A 17,734-nucleotide genomic window follows, 5' to 3' on the forward strand; every position below is an offset into this window, starting at 1 on the left:
AGGAGACATGGAATTAAAATCCTGGGCTTTTTGAACACTACAAGGTTTAGAAACTCTGAGTCTACCATGTACATTTGCTTCTAAACCTCCCCAATCTAAATGCAGCAACAGAAGCAGAATTTCACATCTCTCAACTAATAAAGAGTTCCAGAACTCCCTCTAAAGGCCTCACCTCTAATCAGTTGTCATGAAAAGGCACCACCTTTACACCATCGCCATAGGCCAAGCAACAGTGATAACTGACAGAAAATTATTCCAGTAACTTGAGCTCCACTGATGAAGAGATTTTTCACAAGTATCGGAAGCCAAACAATTGGCTTGACCCCATGGTTAAATAAAAACCTCAGAAAGCTGACTATATTTTAAAAACATAACCATTTCAGAGTAACAACACTATATTAAATCACATGCAATTTATTTTTTTTTTAATCTAAAATAGTTTCATGATATTTCAGTTTTCAGAAAATGAAAACTTTAGTAAAGAAGCAACAACTATTTTGTAGAAAGGAGCAGCAATTATGACAATTTTTTCCCTTTTATGGGAGGGAGGGCAAGCTTTATTATATTATAATTTTATTTCTTCTAAATGTGCATTTAATGCTATCTGGCAGTTAGTCTTAATTATATAGGGAGCCTTAAAGTTAATATGCCAGGATCATTAACAAGAAGGTCCTAAGTACCATTAGTGTATTTTTTAATATCATCTTTACATCTCTCATAATATGAAAATATACACGCAGATATATGCTTGAAAGTGTTGTGATGAAAAGCATACTTCAGTTATAGAAAACCTAATACACCTGAAACAAAATTTATCATTATTGTTGCTCATCACAACCATAAGCCAAAAACATCCCTGTTGTATAAAAGAAAGTTTTATGTTTCAGTCTTTTATGGACAAACTTTCAAGTTCTTACAGGATAAACATGGTTAGAATCACAGAATAATGCAGGCTAGACAGGACCTCTGTAGTTCTCCAGTCCAACACACCAGTTAAAGCAGAGACAGCCTCAAATTTGGATCTGCCCGACCAAAGGACTCGTCCTGGTACGTTAAGAAAATCTCCAAGCACAGAGACTCAACAACTTCACTGTTTAACCACTGTCATTGTTCCTCTGCTCAGTGTAAGATTCCTAACTGCAGCATACGACCTTTTTCCTTGCCTCTTCTCCTTCCAGCACACATCTTTGACAAAAGCTTTTCACTCCTGGTACGCTGGAGCTGTAGCTATAACCTTAGCAGAACCCTTGTGAAAAGACTAAAGAGCACAGCTACAAAACAAGCCACATACAACACTATCAGCATAGGCTGAGCAACAGGATCACAAGTAGCCACTCTGCAGTGCTCATGATGAAACTGACAACACAGAGCACATTCAAACAACACACTTGGAATTATCAATAATTCTTTGCTAAGGAAGAACAAACCTGGGCCACTTTAACGGAATTTTGAGTTGAACCACCAGCATGATATTCTACTTTGAACTTTTTCACAAGTTCTTCGAATCTGTTAAGAAAAAGTAGAGAAAAAAGTTAAACTTTGCAATTTTTTTTCCCAAAACAAGTCATGAAGATTAGATGACATCACATTACTTGAAAAGAAAGTCACATACATCAACGGTTAGATATACCACAAGCTGGAAACATTCATTTAGAGTTTGTCCAAATCACAATACAAAGTATGACATCAAATGAACTCTTCACCTAAAAGTTGCAAGTGGAATAAACAATTGGGAGGAAAAAAATACCTGGAGATTATGCTCCAGTTCACTGCTTGACTGCAATGAACTGTCAGATTGGTAAAATATATGCTTGAAGAAAAATTACATAAATTAAGATATTCAGATACTTATTCCACCTCATTAAATTTTACGTTCTGTTTCTAGCTTGAGAGAGGAGATTGAGGAGATCTGGTGCCTATTTCAAAATTAACCCAACCCAAACAATAGTGCTGTATTTTAAGATTTCATATGAAATACTGTATTTTGACAGGTGAAGAACTCTGATGAAAAAAATCTAGCAGTATGTGAGAAAACCTGCTAAGAGAAAAGGTATCTCCAGGTGAACTTTCAAGCCCTTCAAGCCATACTACTATGAAAATATAGAATCCTCTATCAACGTTCAGTAGTATAACAGATTTGAATGCTAAAACAAATATTTGAACTTTTAACAGAAGTATCTACCCTCATATTTCAGATCACACTTTCTGGTTATGACCCAGTGACTGTAAGGCACTGTTCGTTGTCTAGGATGTGTTACAGCTCTGATCAGAGGATACAACCACGCAAGAACAATCTCCTCTCTGCTCACAGGCTCTAGAAAAGGGAACTGGAATGAGGGAGTTATGGAGACTGCAGGGAGGATATGCACAAATACTGCATCGTGCCTTTAAATTCCAAGCACACTTCAAAATGAGTGGATTAAACAGCACTATTAGCAACCTCAGAAGATGTTAGACTCAAAAGCACTCCTTCAGGCAAGTCAGAAAGTTTACTGTAAACTTTGTTTGCAGATTTGAGGTTCAAAATTACTTCCATTACCCTAATTAATAGCATGCATTTGTCTTTAATGCCTATTAACTTTACCTTCACCAAACAAGGCTTGCTAGTTAGATGTATTCAAAATATATTCAAATATATTTTATTGTGTTTACCTTTAGCATCTTTTTAAGGAGTGACACATCTTTATTTCAATCACAGTGCAAGCTGAACGCTATCTACCAGCCCTACCCTTTCTCTCCTCCTCACAACCCCAATCTTCTTACATTATGTGAACAACAGCTTTGGGGATCGATTTGTCAAATAACGACTTGTTTGTTGAAAAGGTTTTTATTTTCAATACCATCTTATTAATAAGAGCATTTTTCTTTCTACAGTACTTTCCATTTAAAGTGTTTGAATAATGAGCTACTTACCCCTAGCGATCTACCAATGGGCAGACAATTAGAAAGAATCAAGAACTAAATTACTGCATATGCTTTTCACAGTTATCCACACTACTAATTATCCACCAGTTCTAAGTCAAGCAATTGAAACCTTAAATGATAGCAAGTAGCTGAAAGTGGGGAAAAAAAATAACAAAACCCAACAGGTCTCTTAGCAATTGCTTTTCAAGCAAAGACAAACCATCATGAACCAATTAAGTATTTTGGCAATATTTTTTCTTTAATTTAATTGACATTTTGCCTTTTCACTCAATTTAAGTATGTACTGTGTAAGTCACATGGTTATTTTTGTATTCTTGTATATCTATAAGCATGTAAGTTGATATTTTAATTCTTTTACCTAAAGAAACTTCAGAAAGTTTTCATGTCCACATTATTTAATGGCATGTTAAACCTTGTAAACTCAGTATTCAGTTGAGCACCTATGTAAGCAGCTCTATGTCTAGGTAAGTATGTGTTTAAATAATTATCTTGTAGTTCAAATAAAGATTAAAAGAGGCACTATCTGAATTTGAAGGAAAAAAAGGGGAAATTGCCACAAAATACCATCTGCATTATAATTTCAAGGTGACAGCTATGTAATCTAATAAATAATCTGAACAAATTACTTTACAATTACTTAATACAATAAAACAAATGACAGTTACACTATTTCAGATTGAACATAAAAACATGTAACTCCTTTTCTCCAAATTAAGATGGTGAATTTAACATCTCTAAATATCTGTTATATAAAACATAACAAGTCCATACAGCTGCAAGAAAAGTAAATTTTGCTGGTCATTTTCCATGACACATCAGAAGGACAATATAAGTTCTGTTGGTTTAATCCACAAGAGCCCGAACTGCATCAAGAATAACCTCAAAATTCAGAATGCTGATTGTTTTTTATCTCAAGATGAACAGTCAGACGGACACCTTTCCGAATGTCAGCAGATGGCACGGGCAGCGTGGGAACACAGACTCTGTCACTGTGTGCTGCCTGCCTGACCTGCAAAGAGAAGACTCATTCCAGCCTCAGAAACACGGGGCTAGCTTTTAGAAAACCCTGCCCTTGAGGGAAAGAGGTTCAACTATAGGAACTGCTCCAAGGCTCAGGAATGCTCAACAGAGCTGCTGTGTGTGCTTCAGACCTAAGCTGTTATCACACTTAGGATAATTCAAGAAAATTAGAACCTTATGAGCCTAACGGAATATTATTTTTGCTTCACGTTCTGTAGTTGCTGTTTTTTCTGTGTATTTCTAAGGCTGTTCTGTATCTGAGAACCGTGACCCTTTTCCTGACCTAGCAGCATACCATTACCTTAAATAACACAATATAAATCCCACAATCGGCACCATATAAAGGGGGCCCTATTTTTAGTACCATGAATTTGTCCACCACATTAAAGCGTATTTTAACAAAAGTAAGTTTGCATTTGCAGCAGCATATGTTTTCAGCTGTGATACTGCTGATCACCCCTAGCACTGACCAAAGAGGATATGTTAATGTTTTGCTCAGTTGCAGTAAAGGCAATAACACTTCTGTCAGTGGCTTTTTTTCCCCTCTTCAAAAGAGAACGTACTCCTAATTGAACTTGATACTGAAAGGTGAGGCTGTTCACTAGCCTCCCTTTTGACAGAATTAATGCCTATTAAAAAAAAAATTATAAGGTGGCAGTAGAAGAAGCTATTACACAAAAGAACACAAACAAGAATGAGAATATAATCTGCCTTTTTTCTTTTTCATTTTTCCTTTAACAAAATACACCTCCTTACTTTACAGGAGGTGGAGGCTGATTTTTAGAAGGCACAGTTTCTTCTTACATATGCCATACCATTACCTCAAACTGGAGACAGCTGCTAGAATTTCCCCCCAGTAAATATCACGGCTGACAATTGCACCCCCATTTGACTCTCAGACCATTCATAACCCGAGCATCACTAGTCACTTTCTCTGTGTGCTCCTACTAAACTATGTGTAAACCTTACACTGTTCCTTCTCATAGCACCTCTTAAAAAGCATGATTTACTGCACTGTAGAGAAAAATGCACTCGCTGTAGTATCTAATCCCTTCAGACACCTGCAAAGATCATCTGTGTCAGCTACCCCTCTGACCAGCTCTTGCCTCACCCCAGCTCTCCCACAGCCCCTTCTCAGTCAATGCAAGCAGAAGTCATTTCTCCACATTTTCAAGGCCCTGCAAAGTGTTCTGCACTGAACATACCATCCTTCATTCAGTACATTCAGATTTACAACAGCCTCTGGGCACAAAGCTGTCAACAAAAATAGCTTTTCTCTCACTAACCCATGATATCATCCAATGTCCAGTTACTAGAATTTTCTATGACTATTAGCAAAACTACTTTAAATCTTCCTTCAAACTATCTTTCACCATAATGTCATAAAAAAGTCATCAGCAAGGCTGTGTGATTTCCCGAGGCTACACTCCAGCCTAATAACTGGCAATCCTCTCGTGGATCAATACCTGTCTCTAGTAAGTTGCTTTATACACAAAATCTGAGGGTTTTGGAGCTGGGACTGTCTTCTTGTTACACAGCAACAGATACACTCATATATGGCTCACCATGGTTCCAAAATCAAACTGACAAGAAAAATAAGCACATAAAACATTCTCTACAACCAAAAGCAGACAACATAAGGCAGTGGAGCTACACTATGGAAAATTAAAGCAATTCGAGTAATGCTGTTAAGTTTTATGACATAATTTATATTAAACTACAAAAACCCTTTTTTTGAAGAGTAAAATAGCCACAGAATACCAGTCTTACTTTGAGAGTGCACCAGAAAAAGCATTCCTGATGCATATGTCAGAAGCTACTTATCTGCAAGAAATAGAGAAAAGTAATCTCTTGTTTTTCAGCAGGGTGTGTTGCCCTGGATATCTTTTGATATATCTGCTTATTACCTAAGATGTACTCAATAGCACACATCAGCAGGAGCTACACATAAAAAAATCACCTGCCAAAAGCAGCTAGAGAGGAGAGAAAAGTAATTTTTGCCCTTTTGAATGCCAGATAACCAGATAATGACAGCCTGAATGTAAGACAAAAATCAGGTTATTTCATATAACAAGTATTTTCAGTGGACTGTATTTTTGTTTGGTGTTAGAAAAATCTTCAAAACCACTAAGATGGAAACCTCTTAAATAATCAATAAAAGGTTGCCAGCTGCACGTAGGTCTATAACTCCTTTTCTTTAAAGGTATCTTGGGGCTGGGGATGCAGCCATTGTTGATGCCTCTAAGAGAGAGTAGTAGAAATGGACTTGGTATGTTTATAAGGTATTGGATGAATTTTAATTAGATTTTAATTAAAAATCATAATTAATGGTGATTCTGACACCTTTGCCAGATATTTATTTTTACTGGCAAGAAGCAGTCATATTAAGACATGGCAATAGCTTTAAATGTTCAGCTGTGAGGAGAACCAGACTAATACGCTGACAGTTAGATGTTTGATCCTTTTAATTGCATTTTTTTTAAATCTACTTAAATCTTCAAATTAAGTAACCTGTGTCCAATTGCCTATGAAATCACTCCATAAATTAAAGAAGAAAGTATGTAAGAGAGCGAGAACCATATTTTACAACCCGTTTTAATAATACTAAAATCTCAGTAAAACTACAAGAACAACACCAAATATTATTCCAATTTTTAAGGAAACCCTCAAGGAATAAACCAACACAAACAACGAAATAATGCCAAACCTGCATCCTGATTGTTTTGCAGGGCATGGCAGAAGTAGTTATGCATACATCTGGACAAGCCTGTCATCTGTCACATTCTCGGTTTCATCACAGCCTGGGCCAGTGCCAGAACAATGCAGGCAGCCACACCACCAGGCAGATGGGGCACATGTTGTTGAAAGACAACCTTCCCTGGTCAGTGTTAACAGGCAAGCCGAAGCCCTCATAATTTCATCCTAAGAAAAATCTAATTTACACTTAAGATAAAGGTCTAGTCTTGAGATAAAACACAAGTAAATTATAAAGTATTATTTTTAAACAGAAGTAGAAGGGAGAATATTTTAGAACTAATTCTGTGGGTAAAAAGAAAAGCAATTCATATTTTTAAACTCTAAATAGTGTACCTAATTTCTCTACTTAAATTGGATGACTTGGTGTTTGAAGTTCAAACCCTAGAAAGGACAGTTAAATATATGAACAATTTCATCCCTACTCTTTGAGATATAACAAGATTGAGATACAGATATAATTGATTGCTCTTACTTAAAATTGAACCTGAAAGAGCAAAAATCCCCCTTTGAAATGAGGTACAATCACAGAGGTACATGAGAAAACTCCATAACAGCTGGTTGGCAACGACTGACTTTATGCAGAGCTAGTTCTTCTTATTAGCTTGGCACAGAATTAAAGAGCTTGGGAATGGGTAGGGGAGTAAAGGGGAAAGAATGAAGCAAGCTAAGAAGGAAGTATTGCAGACAGAGTAGCACCATAGACATACAACACAACAGAAAGCTAAATTTGTTAGGAATAGGACTGCCACAATTGAATAGAGCAGATCATCATATTTTTCTCCTTTATTTACTAAAGTTCACAGAACGGTGACTCTTCATGGAAGCATTTACTGCTGCAAACTAGAATTTCACTTGAAGTATTTTCCTAATCACCTCATCCAAACAAACACCAAATGAAAAAAGCCAGTAATTCCAACCAGGTTAGGATTATGAGTACCAAATGTTAATATATGAAAGAAGAAAAAAATACATAGGCAAATTGCAAGATTCATAGCTTTGAAATATTTTACCACAAATGTTAGTGAGGTTGAAAAAAATGCACTTAAATGTCAGTTTGATAAAAGCCAAAAGAACATTTTCCACATGTGTTTGCATTTAGGCATATTGAAACAAGATGGAAGAAGTAACAGTCATTCAAATGTAAGGTTAAAACATCAGCTCTTAAGATCATGATTTAAAGAAATTTCTCAAAGTTTTTTGGTTTTTTTCCAGCAGAGGCAAATTTATCCAAGTGTTCTTGAAAAGACCCCCCTCATTCCAGATTATCTGGCTATCTTCCTCCTCATTATCTCAAAAATATATACGATTACAGTCAGAAGTATCAGCCACAAGGCAAGTTTTTCTGTTGATACTCTACAACGATGTAGGAAATTGAAAACAAACAAACCCCATAACCCCCCACCCTATACCACTAGATTATTAAAAGATCACATTTCTGATTCTGTCTCTAAACACTATAAATACATACACTATAGATACACAGAGCACCTTTTCAGACCTTAAAATTTGCGTATAATATGCGATTACTATAACATCCCTCCTTCTACTAAATTTCTATTCAAAATATTTTAAGAAGTTTCATATAAGGGCAGTAATCAAGAGCACCATTAATAAAGAAATTCTGTCAGTTCAGTAATTCACAACTGCATGCTTTCCTCCCACTGTCTTTTTAAAGGAAGATCTTCCAAAACAACAGCCAAGACTCAAAACATTTTGTGGATATATTTAGGGATTTTCACCACAGTATTTGCTGCAAAACACCATAGGCAGAAACAGCTCTCTGCCCTAATGCACAGCCAGTAAGAATCAAAATTGCAGGCAGGGAAAAGAATGTAGCATTTACCTTCTTCACCCTTGCATGCACCAAAGTCTGTTCTGGAGCACTAAGGAACAAGGTCGTTTCCTTTGTTATTTCTCAGCAGCATTACATTTACACTTGCTCCTGATGTTCCCAGTATACATCTGGCAGCTCGTGTACGAAAATACTGCTTCTAAAAAAATTATGTCATTTTCTCTTTGCTTCTCAGATGTAGCATGGGAAGAATACGTGCTTTATGAGACCTACCGGTAAATTTTTTGTGTCCAAATTTACTTACTAACTAAACAGTGAAAGGCCAAGTTGTTTATCACATTACAAAGTAGTGAACTTAATCCTTCTACCATCAATACCTTTGATCTACAATAAAAATGCAGGAACAAATACAACACTAACTGGTTTTGAAAGTAAGACTTGATTTACAAAATTAAAAGCAAATTAGAGATCATAATCCTAATTATGCAGCAAATATAAGAGACTGCAATAGATGCTCCCCACTTGGCACAGCAGAGACCAGGTGTTAACTGTCAATAAACCTTTAGTGAATGCTAATTGAAACTGCTGTTTCACAAGCATCAACTTACTCCAGCTCACATCAAAGTGAAAATTTGTTTAACTTAATAAAGTATTTGCCAAGAATATTTTACTATTAAGAGTATTTAGCCATCAAGAGATCTTAGACAATATCTGCAATTTTGATTATCTAAAGCTGTAGCACAAATCATATTAAACTGTAAAGAACTGACCAAAAAAATTTGCAGAAAAATCCATAGGTGCACTCACACATGGCAGACAGAAATGTTCTACTACAAAAATTTTACAGTTTGTACTTTTCTCTGGAAAAACACAAAAATTGCAAAAAATGCGTTCGGTGCAAAGTTTAGGTTCTGACTCAGAGCCAGTAAGATATTAGAAAGTTTTGCAGAGTTGTTTCAAAACCAAATTATAAACTAATTGTTTCCATGCATCACTCAGATCAAGAAACTTTTAATTTAAATAATATTCTCTATTAAAACAAAGCCCAAGATAATGGTGACAGTTGTTAACCACAATCTAAACAAATTTTTTTGCATTACAATAATATAAATGGTTCACGTCAATGGAACTACACTGCTAAAACATCCATTTTTCTTCAATACTTTAAATTAGTAGCCAGTTGGTACATTTAAACCAGGAAAACATTAAAAATAGATCAGGAGATATAAGTAGACCAAGAATACAGTATGCATCCACTCTAAGCTCCTACTAACATGCAGTGAACTGTAATCATTTTCCTCATGAACAAATAATGAGTGCAGAAAACCCTGCTTTGAGCACAACAATCACTAAATACCAAGAGATATTTCCTGTTTAGTTCTCTTTATCCTCCCTGTTTCTCACTACAGCTCTGTCTTCAATATACATTAAGACAGTCACCTACTGATAGTTGGGAAAGCCTTCTATGCTACTGCAGTTAAACTGACTGATATTTACACAAGCTCATTTATAGGTTTCTCAACTGTTTTGACCCCAACACTCCTGTCCACAGCGTAGATATTTGCCAAATTTCAAAAATACAAATTTATCTTGACTAACCCAGTCCAAGCCTTGTGGGTTAATGAGGAGCAGCCCACACTAGTAATGTCAGAATCACTACACTGGATTGGTTTAAAGCATTTTGTAGAGTGACCACAGCAATAAGTGAATATGGGTTAAAACAATATACGTTGAAGTGTCAACACCTGTTAATAATGCAAAAATATTTCTCTCAATAAGGTAAGAGAAAATATGCTATCTCATTTATAAAATAATATAAATTAATATAAATTCTATCTCCATGTATAAATCAAGAGGAAACCCAAACAGCTAAATAACCAATGGAGAGCAAAATTATTAGCTCTAAAGGAAACGTCCTTTTGCCAAAAAGAAAGGAGTCTTCAGGTGTGTAATTCACTTTACAAGAGGAAGATGTATAAACAAAATAAGACAACTGTACAGATGGTAAGTGGCATTAGGAGTACCGAAGGTGACAAAAGACTCGATAATCAAGCTATTCTTTAAATCATTCCCGTATAGAATAGGGTTTGGGAGTCTTTTTTATCCTGTTTTTCAACTGTTTGCCCTAAACATTTGCGCTTTTTCAAACAAATGAATCATCTGCACTACCAATGTCTGGAATTCAAATAATATGAAAACAAAGCAACCAGCTCAACAGCTTTGTTTTGTTACTCTTACATTAAGTTTTTTTACTGGAGTGTTGATATTTTCATCTCCAAAACAAAGCCTCCCATTCTGTATCAACATAAAACCTTCAAACCTTGAGGGAAGAAGTTGAAGGAGAGACTACAAATTGCACAGAGAAAAGTAAAAAAAAAAAAAAAAATTAAATACAGTTTTCAGTAGGAAGAAAAGCAAAGATGCTGGTTAATCCTTAAAAATTATGCATAATGTTAACAAATTTGGAGTTCTCTCAAAGGCACAAGCTTTTTATAGTGCTCCTCTACTTAGGAATCTTTTCAGGAGATTCCTCTAGAACTAGGTAACACATTCAAATTTTAGAAAGTGTATGATGTTCTGAATTAGGAAGCAACTATATTTTCCTCTCTATCTCTAAAAGGTGACTCTTTTCAATTAACCTTCTTCCCCAAAAAAGTTCCACTATTATACCATTGCCAGGCTCCTCCTAAGTCTCCTAGTTTTTGAGATTTTCATATACATGATAATACAATAATAATAACAACAGTGAGTGCATGCTTATTCTTACAGGGAGATTAGTCTCCATTTCAGCACATTTTCTAGCTGAAGTTTTAGTTACTTGACAGAGTATCTCCTGCAGAGATTAGCCTATTATTATTTGCTACAGACCCTCTCTGAAAGCAAGCCCATTTTCTCCAGATGACTCATTAACAAGCACGACAGAATGAAGTGTTCCAGTCTGAAATGCCAACAGCTAAAAATAACTCATCCCACAGCCTATGACAATTCAGTCCATCTCTTCACTCCATAGGCATAATCTCAGAGGGTCACCTTTTGGGGAGGGGAATGAGCATATGCAATGAACTGGGGAGGGCACAACAAGGCACAGGGGCACCAACCTAACAGAACAAAGAAAGAAAATCACAAGTTACAGCAAAGCTACAAGGGGATAGTACTGCAGAAGTCATTTCAAAACTCAGTGTTCCAAACAGCACTTAAAAGGCTAATTTCACAGCAGAACAATTCATGGACTGAAAGGAAAAATACAAATATTTGACACAAATAAGACAACCCTGAGTCTTCCTCTAAAAAATGTAATTTTGACTTCCCCTGTCTGCATGCACCCTGCCACTACAACACTAACAAGGTATGTTAAGTGACACCCTGTGTTACTCTTCATGCTCTTCATTAAGAAGCTTATGGTCAGCTGTCAAGTTGCACAGAATCCCACCAGCTCTTTTGCTGAACAGTATTTCTAAAAAGACAGCATTTTGTCATAGGAGATGCGCATTAAGGAATTTTCCTCCACTCCCAAGAAGGCTGCAATGAAGGAAGAAGAAACTTACCCTCTTACCCTTAGGCCTACAAAAAAATTAAACTCTCTTTATGAAGTACAGAAATACATTATGGACCGTGAAATCATCAACTAGCTTATGTCAGAGAAAACCTTTAAAGGTCAACTAGTTCAAGCCCCCTGTAATAAACACTGGTATCTTTACCTAGATCAGGTTGCTCAGACCCCTGTCCAACTTCCCCTTGAATGTGTGGAAGGATGTGTCCCTTCTCCTGACCCCTTCCAACAGGTGTGTGTCTTTCGTGTGCTGAGGACCCCAGAACTGGATGCACACTCCAGGTGAGGTCTCACAAGGGCAGAGAATCAGGGCAGAATCCTCCCCCCTCCTTGACCTGCTGGCCACACTGCTTTTGAGGCAGCCCAGGATGCTGTTGGCTTCCTGCCCTGTGTGCTCTCCATGGCTGGCTCATGGTCATCTTTCCATCTGCTGTGATCCAAAGTCATCTTTGGCAGGGCTGCTCCCATCCCCTTCAGCCCCAGCCTGTATTGATAGCAAGGGTTACCCTGACCCAGGTGCAGGACCCTCATCAGGCTCACATGGGCCCACTTCCCGACACAGAAAACCCCACGCGGGAACTCAGCAGCCACACGCCAGTGGAAGTTTTCTCTGGCTGGAAAGGCACTGAAACAAAACACCTGTGCATAACTACCTGGTAATTAACTGTCTCACAGTTACCAGTAATTTAACAGTAACATTTTCTTCGCTAACCAATTCTTAAGAAAAGATTTTTTAAAATGGAGTTTAATGAAGAAACGAATTGTCTAGAAATAATATGGACAGCTGAACAATGACTCTTCAACACAAATACTTAGTAATGCTTGCTGTATTTCACAGTCCTTCCCTCTAGTCTCAAATACTAGTAATTAAGCCTTTGAACTGACTGGATGTGACCCTAACTACATTATTACATAAAATCAAGCAGAAATACATGAGCCACTTCAGCTGTTTTAAGCAGCCTTCAGCACCATTGCACACCATTTGTTATTGAGAATACTTGGGTGTATTACACCAATGTTAGTGTGGCTGAACCCCTTACAAAACCACATGCCCAAGGCTGGCTGTTGTGTGCCACACTACAGCAATGGTACCCAATTCAAACACATTTCAAATGTAGTTTTTGGTTGCCTTGTGAGATGATCCACAGGAAGCATTACTGAGTAGAAGGCTTAAAGATAGGGTCACTGCAGATGGTGGGGGACTCCCCTGTAACCTTGAATATGCCACTCTGTTCACAGGCAAAGTCCATCTTTTTCTAGCAGAAACTCCTTAGTTGTGGCATAGGAAGAATGTCTCAAATGGTGGAAGACTATTTCCCTATTAATTAATTAAGACTATTAATTCTGCAAGAATAGTGAAAGTATAAAAGCCTCCCTACAAATACTTCCTGACATTAGAGAATACAAAAAAACGACGCTGAAAAAACAAACATATTTATCCTCTCTCTAGGTAAGAACAACTGAAGGTTTTCTGCAACAGAACTATTATTTGTATCAAGACCATATACAAGTCAGTAGCAATAGAAACATATCAAAAAACAAGTTGAACCAATGTAACTTGCATTTTCTCACTTTGTATGTCATATAATCCTTGAAGTACGAAATTTCAACCAAGGTGAATTAAGACCAACAATTAAACCAATTTTGTATATTTTATTTAAATCCTTAAAAATCTAGCCTTTTAAAAACATGTTCTTAACATGTTATATTAGAAGTCACAGTCAAATAATAAATTCAAAATCAGAATCTTCAGTTTTAATAAGTAGTTTGATATCATGGTGAACTCTAATTTGTTTGCTTTTCCTAGTGAGTAGGAACAAAGCAGCTTTGAATCACAAACAATGCCCTGCAGTCAGTAAAACTCATGAGGTATTAATTTACAGTTTCATCTGTGATCAGTTAAACTGAATGTGAAATCTTAAACATCTTTTTAAAAAACACCACAAATAGTTCAATAAGATATTTTTTCAACAGTACTTTAACAAAAACCATACATTATTAACTACTATTGTCAAAACAGAGCCAAATGCAGGTTTTATTTAAAGTTTATATTCTAGTAACTAAACAATCATGAATACCATCCTTCAATAATATTTAAGAAGTTGATACAGAGGTAACCAATATAGTCTTCAAAAATCACTTTACTAACTTTTAGCTCATACAAGAATAATAATAAAAGCAGAAGTAATAATATTAAAAATGAAAAACCCTAATTATCAGAAAGACATATGCATATGTGCATATATATAAAACATATTGTTTATATGAGTGCATATATTTAGATCACAAGCCAAACACTTGGACAAGGAAGAAGAATCTCGTGTGAAAATTAGAAAAGTTACACCGAAGAGCAGAAATCAATCTTCCACAAAATTCTTCAATTCTGCTGTACAATTTTCACTCTTTCTCTTTTCATTCATATGCACATATCCCACATTCCACAGTGTATGATGCTCTATGCACAAGAACATCTTATCACTTCAGAATCAGCTTCCATTTCATAGTGTGCCCACGACAGTTCTACATAAGAAATAGTGTATGATCATATTGTCAAAGACCACTAGCATGGAGATACACACTTGTTATCAAGACTAAAGAATTTAAGACAATCATACTGCTGACAGCTACTGTCACCTTAGTGGAGAAGGCAAGAACTGCCTGTATAAATGTGGATGGTCAGTTTTAGTGTAAAACAAGGCAAAGTACTTCAAATCACTTTCAGGGATAAAGAGGAGGCACATCCACACTGAAAATATTCCCAAAAATAAACCCTTGTGTGTCATATATAATCATCACCTTATTACTGGAATTGATACTATTTGTTAACTTAGCTTGTAGAAAGAACAAGTACATCCACAAAATGAAAATAAAGGTATTGCCAAAAAAGATACATCCTGAAGACGTGAAGTATTTAATATTCAGATGTTTCAAAGACCTTTTTTTACCACCTTTTTCAGTTTTAGATCTTACAATAGAAAGATCAGGCCTAGCTGGCAAAGATTATTAATCTAAATGAAGTCTGTGCAAACTGAAGAGCTCTAAAAGGCTGACCTGAAAATCTGGAAAAAATGAACTGAAGCGGCTGTTCATCTGAACACATGCTTATTTTAATATGCTTTACATTTATAGGACAGGAAAATGCAGCAGAAATGGCAATGACAATCAAGGCATCACATACAAACCTCAAATTAAGATTTCAGAAGACAAGTAACTCTATTTTCTTGAGCCCTTATTGCAAACCATCCAGATTTAAGAATTTGATGCACACATGTTATCAGCAGGAATCTTGAACACGGACAAACCAAGAGCTTACATAGCAAAAGAAAATAAGTCCTGGTCACTTTTTTTTTTGTTCCTGAACAGGCAGAATCACAAAAAAGTATTTTTTCAAATCCCCTTTTATGCAAACATGCATGTTATCCATAACAGCAGGCCTGAGGATAGGAACCATTATCCATGTGTTCTCTTATTCCTGTTTTTGAGTAATGGTTTCCAAAATATTTTTCCCACTCTGTCATCCTGCTTTTCTCTCCAGCAAAGATACATGAGAACTTATCATACTGTTCTCTGAGCAAGAAAATTTAACTTCATTTATTATTCAATTTAATTCCTACCTAGTATTTTATCAAATACCTGATCAACTCCCTTATTCCCCTTCAACTGGTTCTGAGAGGCACAGAGGTTTTCATGTGATCTCATCTGCAGACCTTGTTTTGTTAGCTGGGTAGTTTCTTCTATGCAGAAGAATTTTCTATTTGTCTGGTTAATGTCTGAGAGCTGTTTTGGAAATCGTATTAGCTCTGTGTGGCCTTTTACTGTTCAAGGGAACTGCACCCTGCAACTCAAACTTTTAGAGAGTGTCCAGGTGACAGATTTCAGTCATTCCTAGGCCCTGCACAAGGAGATGGAAAAGAGCATGCAGAGAGCTTCTTGAACATGTGTTTGTCTCACTGGTAAGGGCAGCAAATAGGTTAAACTCTTATGAAGTGCTATATATGGATAAAGCCTTTAAAAGTCTGAGCAGATTTTACACATTTAATTTATAACTAATCATTTAAATAACATTAGAAGTGAGCCAACTGCCTGTATTAGATAATTAGGTATAACATTCAGAACAAGCACCATGATCTGCTTAAATCTATTATATTATCAATGGTTTCAGCTCGTAACAATAATCTGTTCACAAAGAACTAGTTTCAGTTATACTTCCCTCAGGAAAAATTAAATCTTCTGCAACACATTATTGATAAGAAAGTATTTATGTACACTGTTTGGCCTAGTGACTTCCTTTATTTCCCTCTACTTGAATGCACCAATTTTTTGGTTAATACAGTAAATCTGTTGTATTAAATCTGAACCTGATTAATGATGCACTATATCAAGCTAAGTAGAATTCAATTAGTGTATAATTGATTAGTGTGTAATTGGAGCAGAGCTCTAGATTTACCAACATTAATTAGGATAGCTTATTACAGATAATTTATGTTATCATAATATAGAACAGAAAATAGAAGTACTTGGTTTATCAAGAAAGCTTAACTTAAGATCAGGTGGACATCCTCACAGATTAGAGAGCATACAAACTAATGCCTGCAGAGTTCTTCAAGACACGTAAATCCTAACAAGCTAAGTCTTTTAAAGAAAGTTAAATTGATTAACCTTTTACCCTGGATTTCCTAAGCAATTAGACTGTTCATACTAATTTACTATAATAGACCATTCTAACAGAAGAGGGCACATCTACAAAGATACTACAATTAAACATCAAATCCTTTCAGTGAGTACACAATTATGCCAGACTGAGAACAGAAGGATGATTATTACTCTCAAAAATTAAGAACAAACCAAAATTCACCCCAAAAAACCCCAAACACCCTAAAGGTTAAAGTGTATAAAGCATACTCATTTATTAAAGCAGCAGATGGAAATAAGCAGCAGCAACTCAGCTACCAGACCTCATCCATATTTGCTTAAAACTCCTTTGGATGGTAACTCCAGTCTAGACAGAGGGAAGAACTGCACATTCCCCTGAGTACACTGCCACAGTAATTATGTTCATTATCTTGCATGCTAACAACAAAGATATAATAATCTATCAGTGAATAATTCATACATTGTCAGGTCCCTCTATGATGTTCCTTACTAATGGCACTACTCACAATGCAAGTTAGAATGCAATTCTTTAAAAGATGCATTTACTATATCAACAAAATCTTGAAGTAATTTTTACCTGCTTGGTTGTTAACAAATTTAGCATCCAGTGAAAATATGGGTGGTTTTAAATAATTTTATTATAGATTTAAATGAATATGAAGCAAGGAAAGTAAAACAGCCAATGGGCAAGTTCACAAGTAAAAGTTTAAAAAATACTTTTAGTAAGACCTTAACACTTTTTATTGTAAGTTAACAACAAAAGAAGAGTCAAAAAGCTTTAAGAACAATCATTGGTTCTCTCCATCCCCTCTCCCAACACTTGATTCATTCACTATCAAAATTAAAGCATCTTACCACTATTTTTATCTAAATAAAGTATTTTTAGCAAAATACTTGCCATCTTTCTCCAAGAATCTAAACAAGCATCAAATTTAAGCACACACATTAACATAACTGACTTACTTGCCTACTATAATCGATAATTACAGCACTTTTTCATTATTGAAACTAAATTCAATATCAATACCTACTATTTT

At 35.8% G+C, this 17,734-nt stretch overlaps 1 protein-coding gene across 2 annotated transcripts in view; it reads right to left on the reverse strand.

Annotated features, from left to right (window-relative positions):
• The window catches only part of ADK (adenosine kinase), a 272,833-nt gene that overhangs the window by 200,040 nt on the left and 55,059 nt on the right, over window positions 1-17,734 (reverse strand). For both annotated transcript variants that reach the window (XM_058841194.1, XM_058841195.1), the window contains exon 4: window positions 1,428-1,506. In XM_058841194.1, the coding sequence (XP_058697177.1) occupies window positions 1,428-1,506 (79 nt within the window). The remainder of the gene's footprint in view (window positions 1-1,427; window positions 1,507-17,734) is intronic.

This window comes from Poecile atricapillus, chromosome 6, assembly GCF_030490865.1.
Source record: "Poecile atricapillus isolate bPoeAtr1 chromosome 6, bPoeAtr1.hap1, whole genome shotgun sequence".
Classification (NCBI taxonomy): domain Eukaryota; kingdom Metazoa; phylum Chordata; class Aves; order Passeriformes; family Paridae; genus Poecile; species Poecile atricapillus.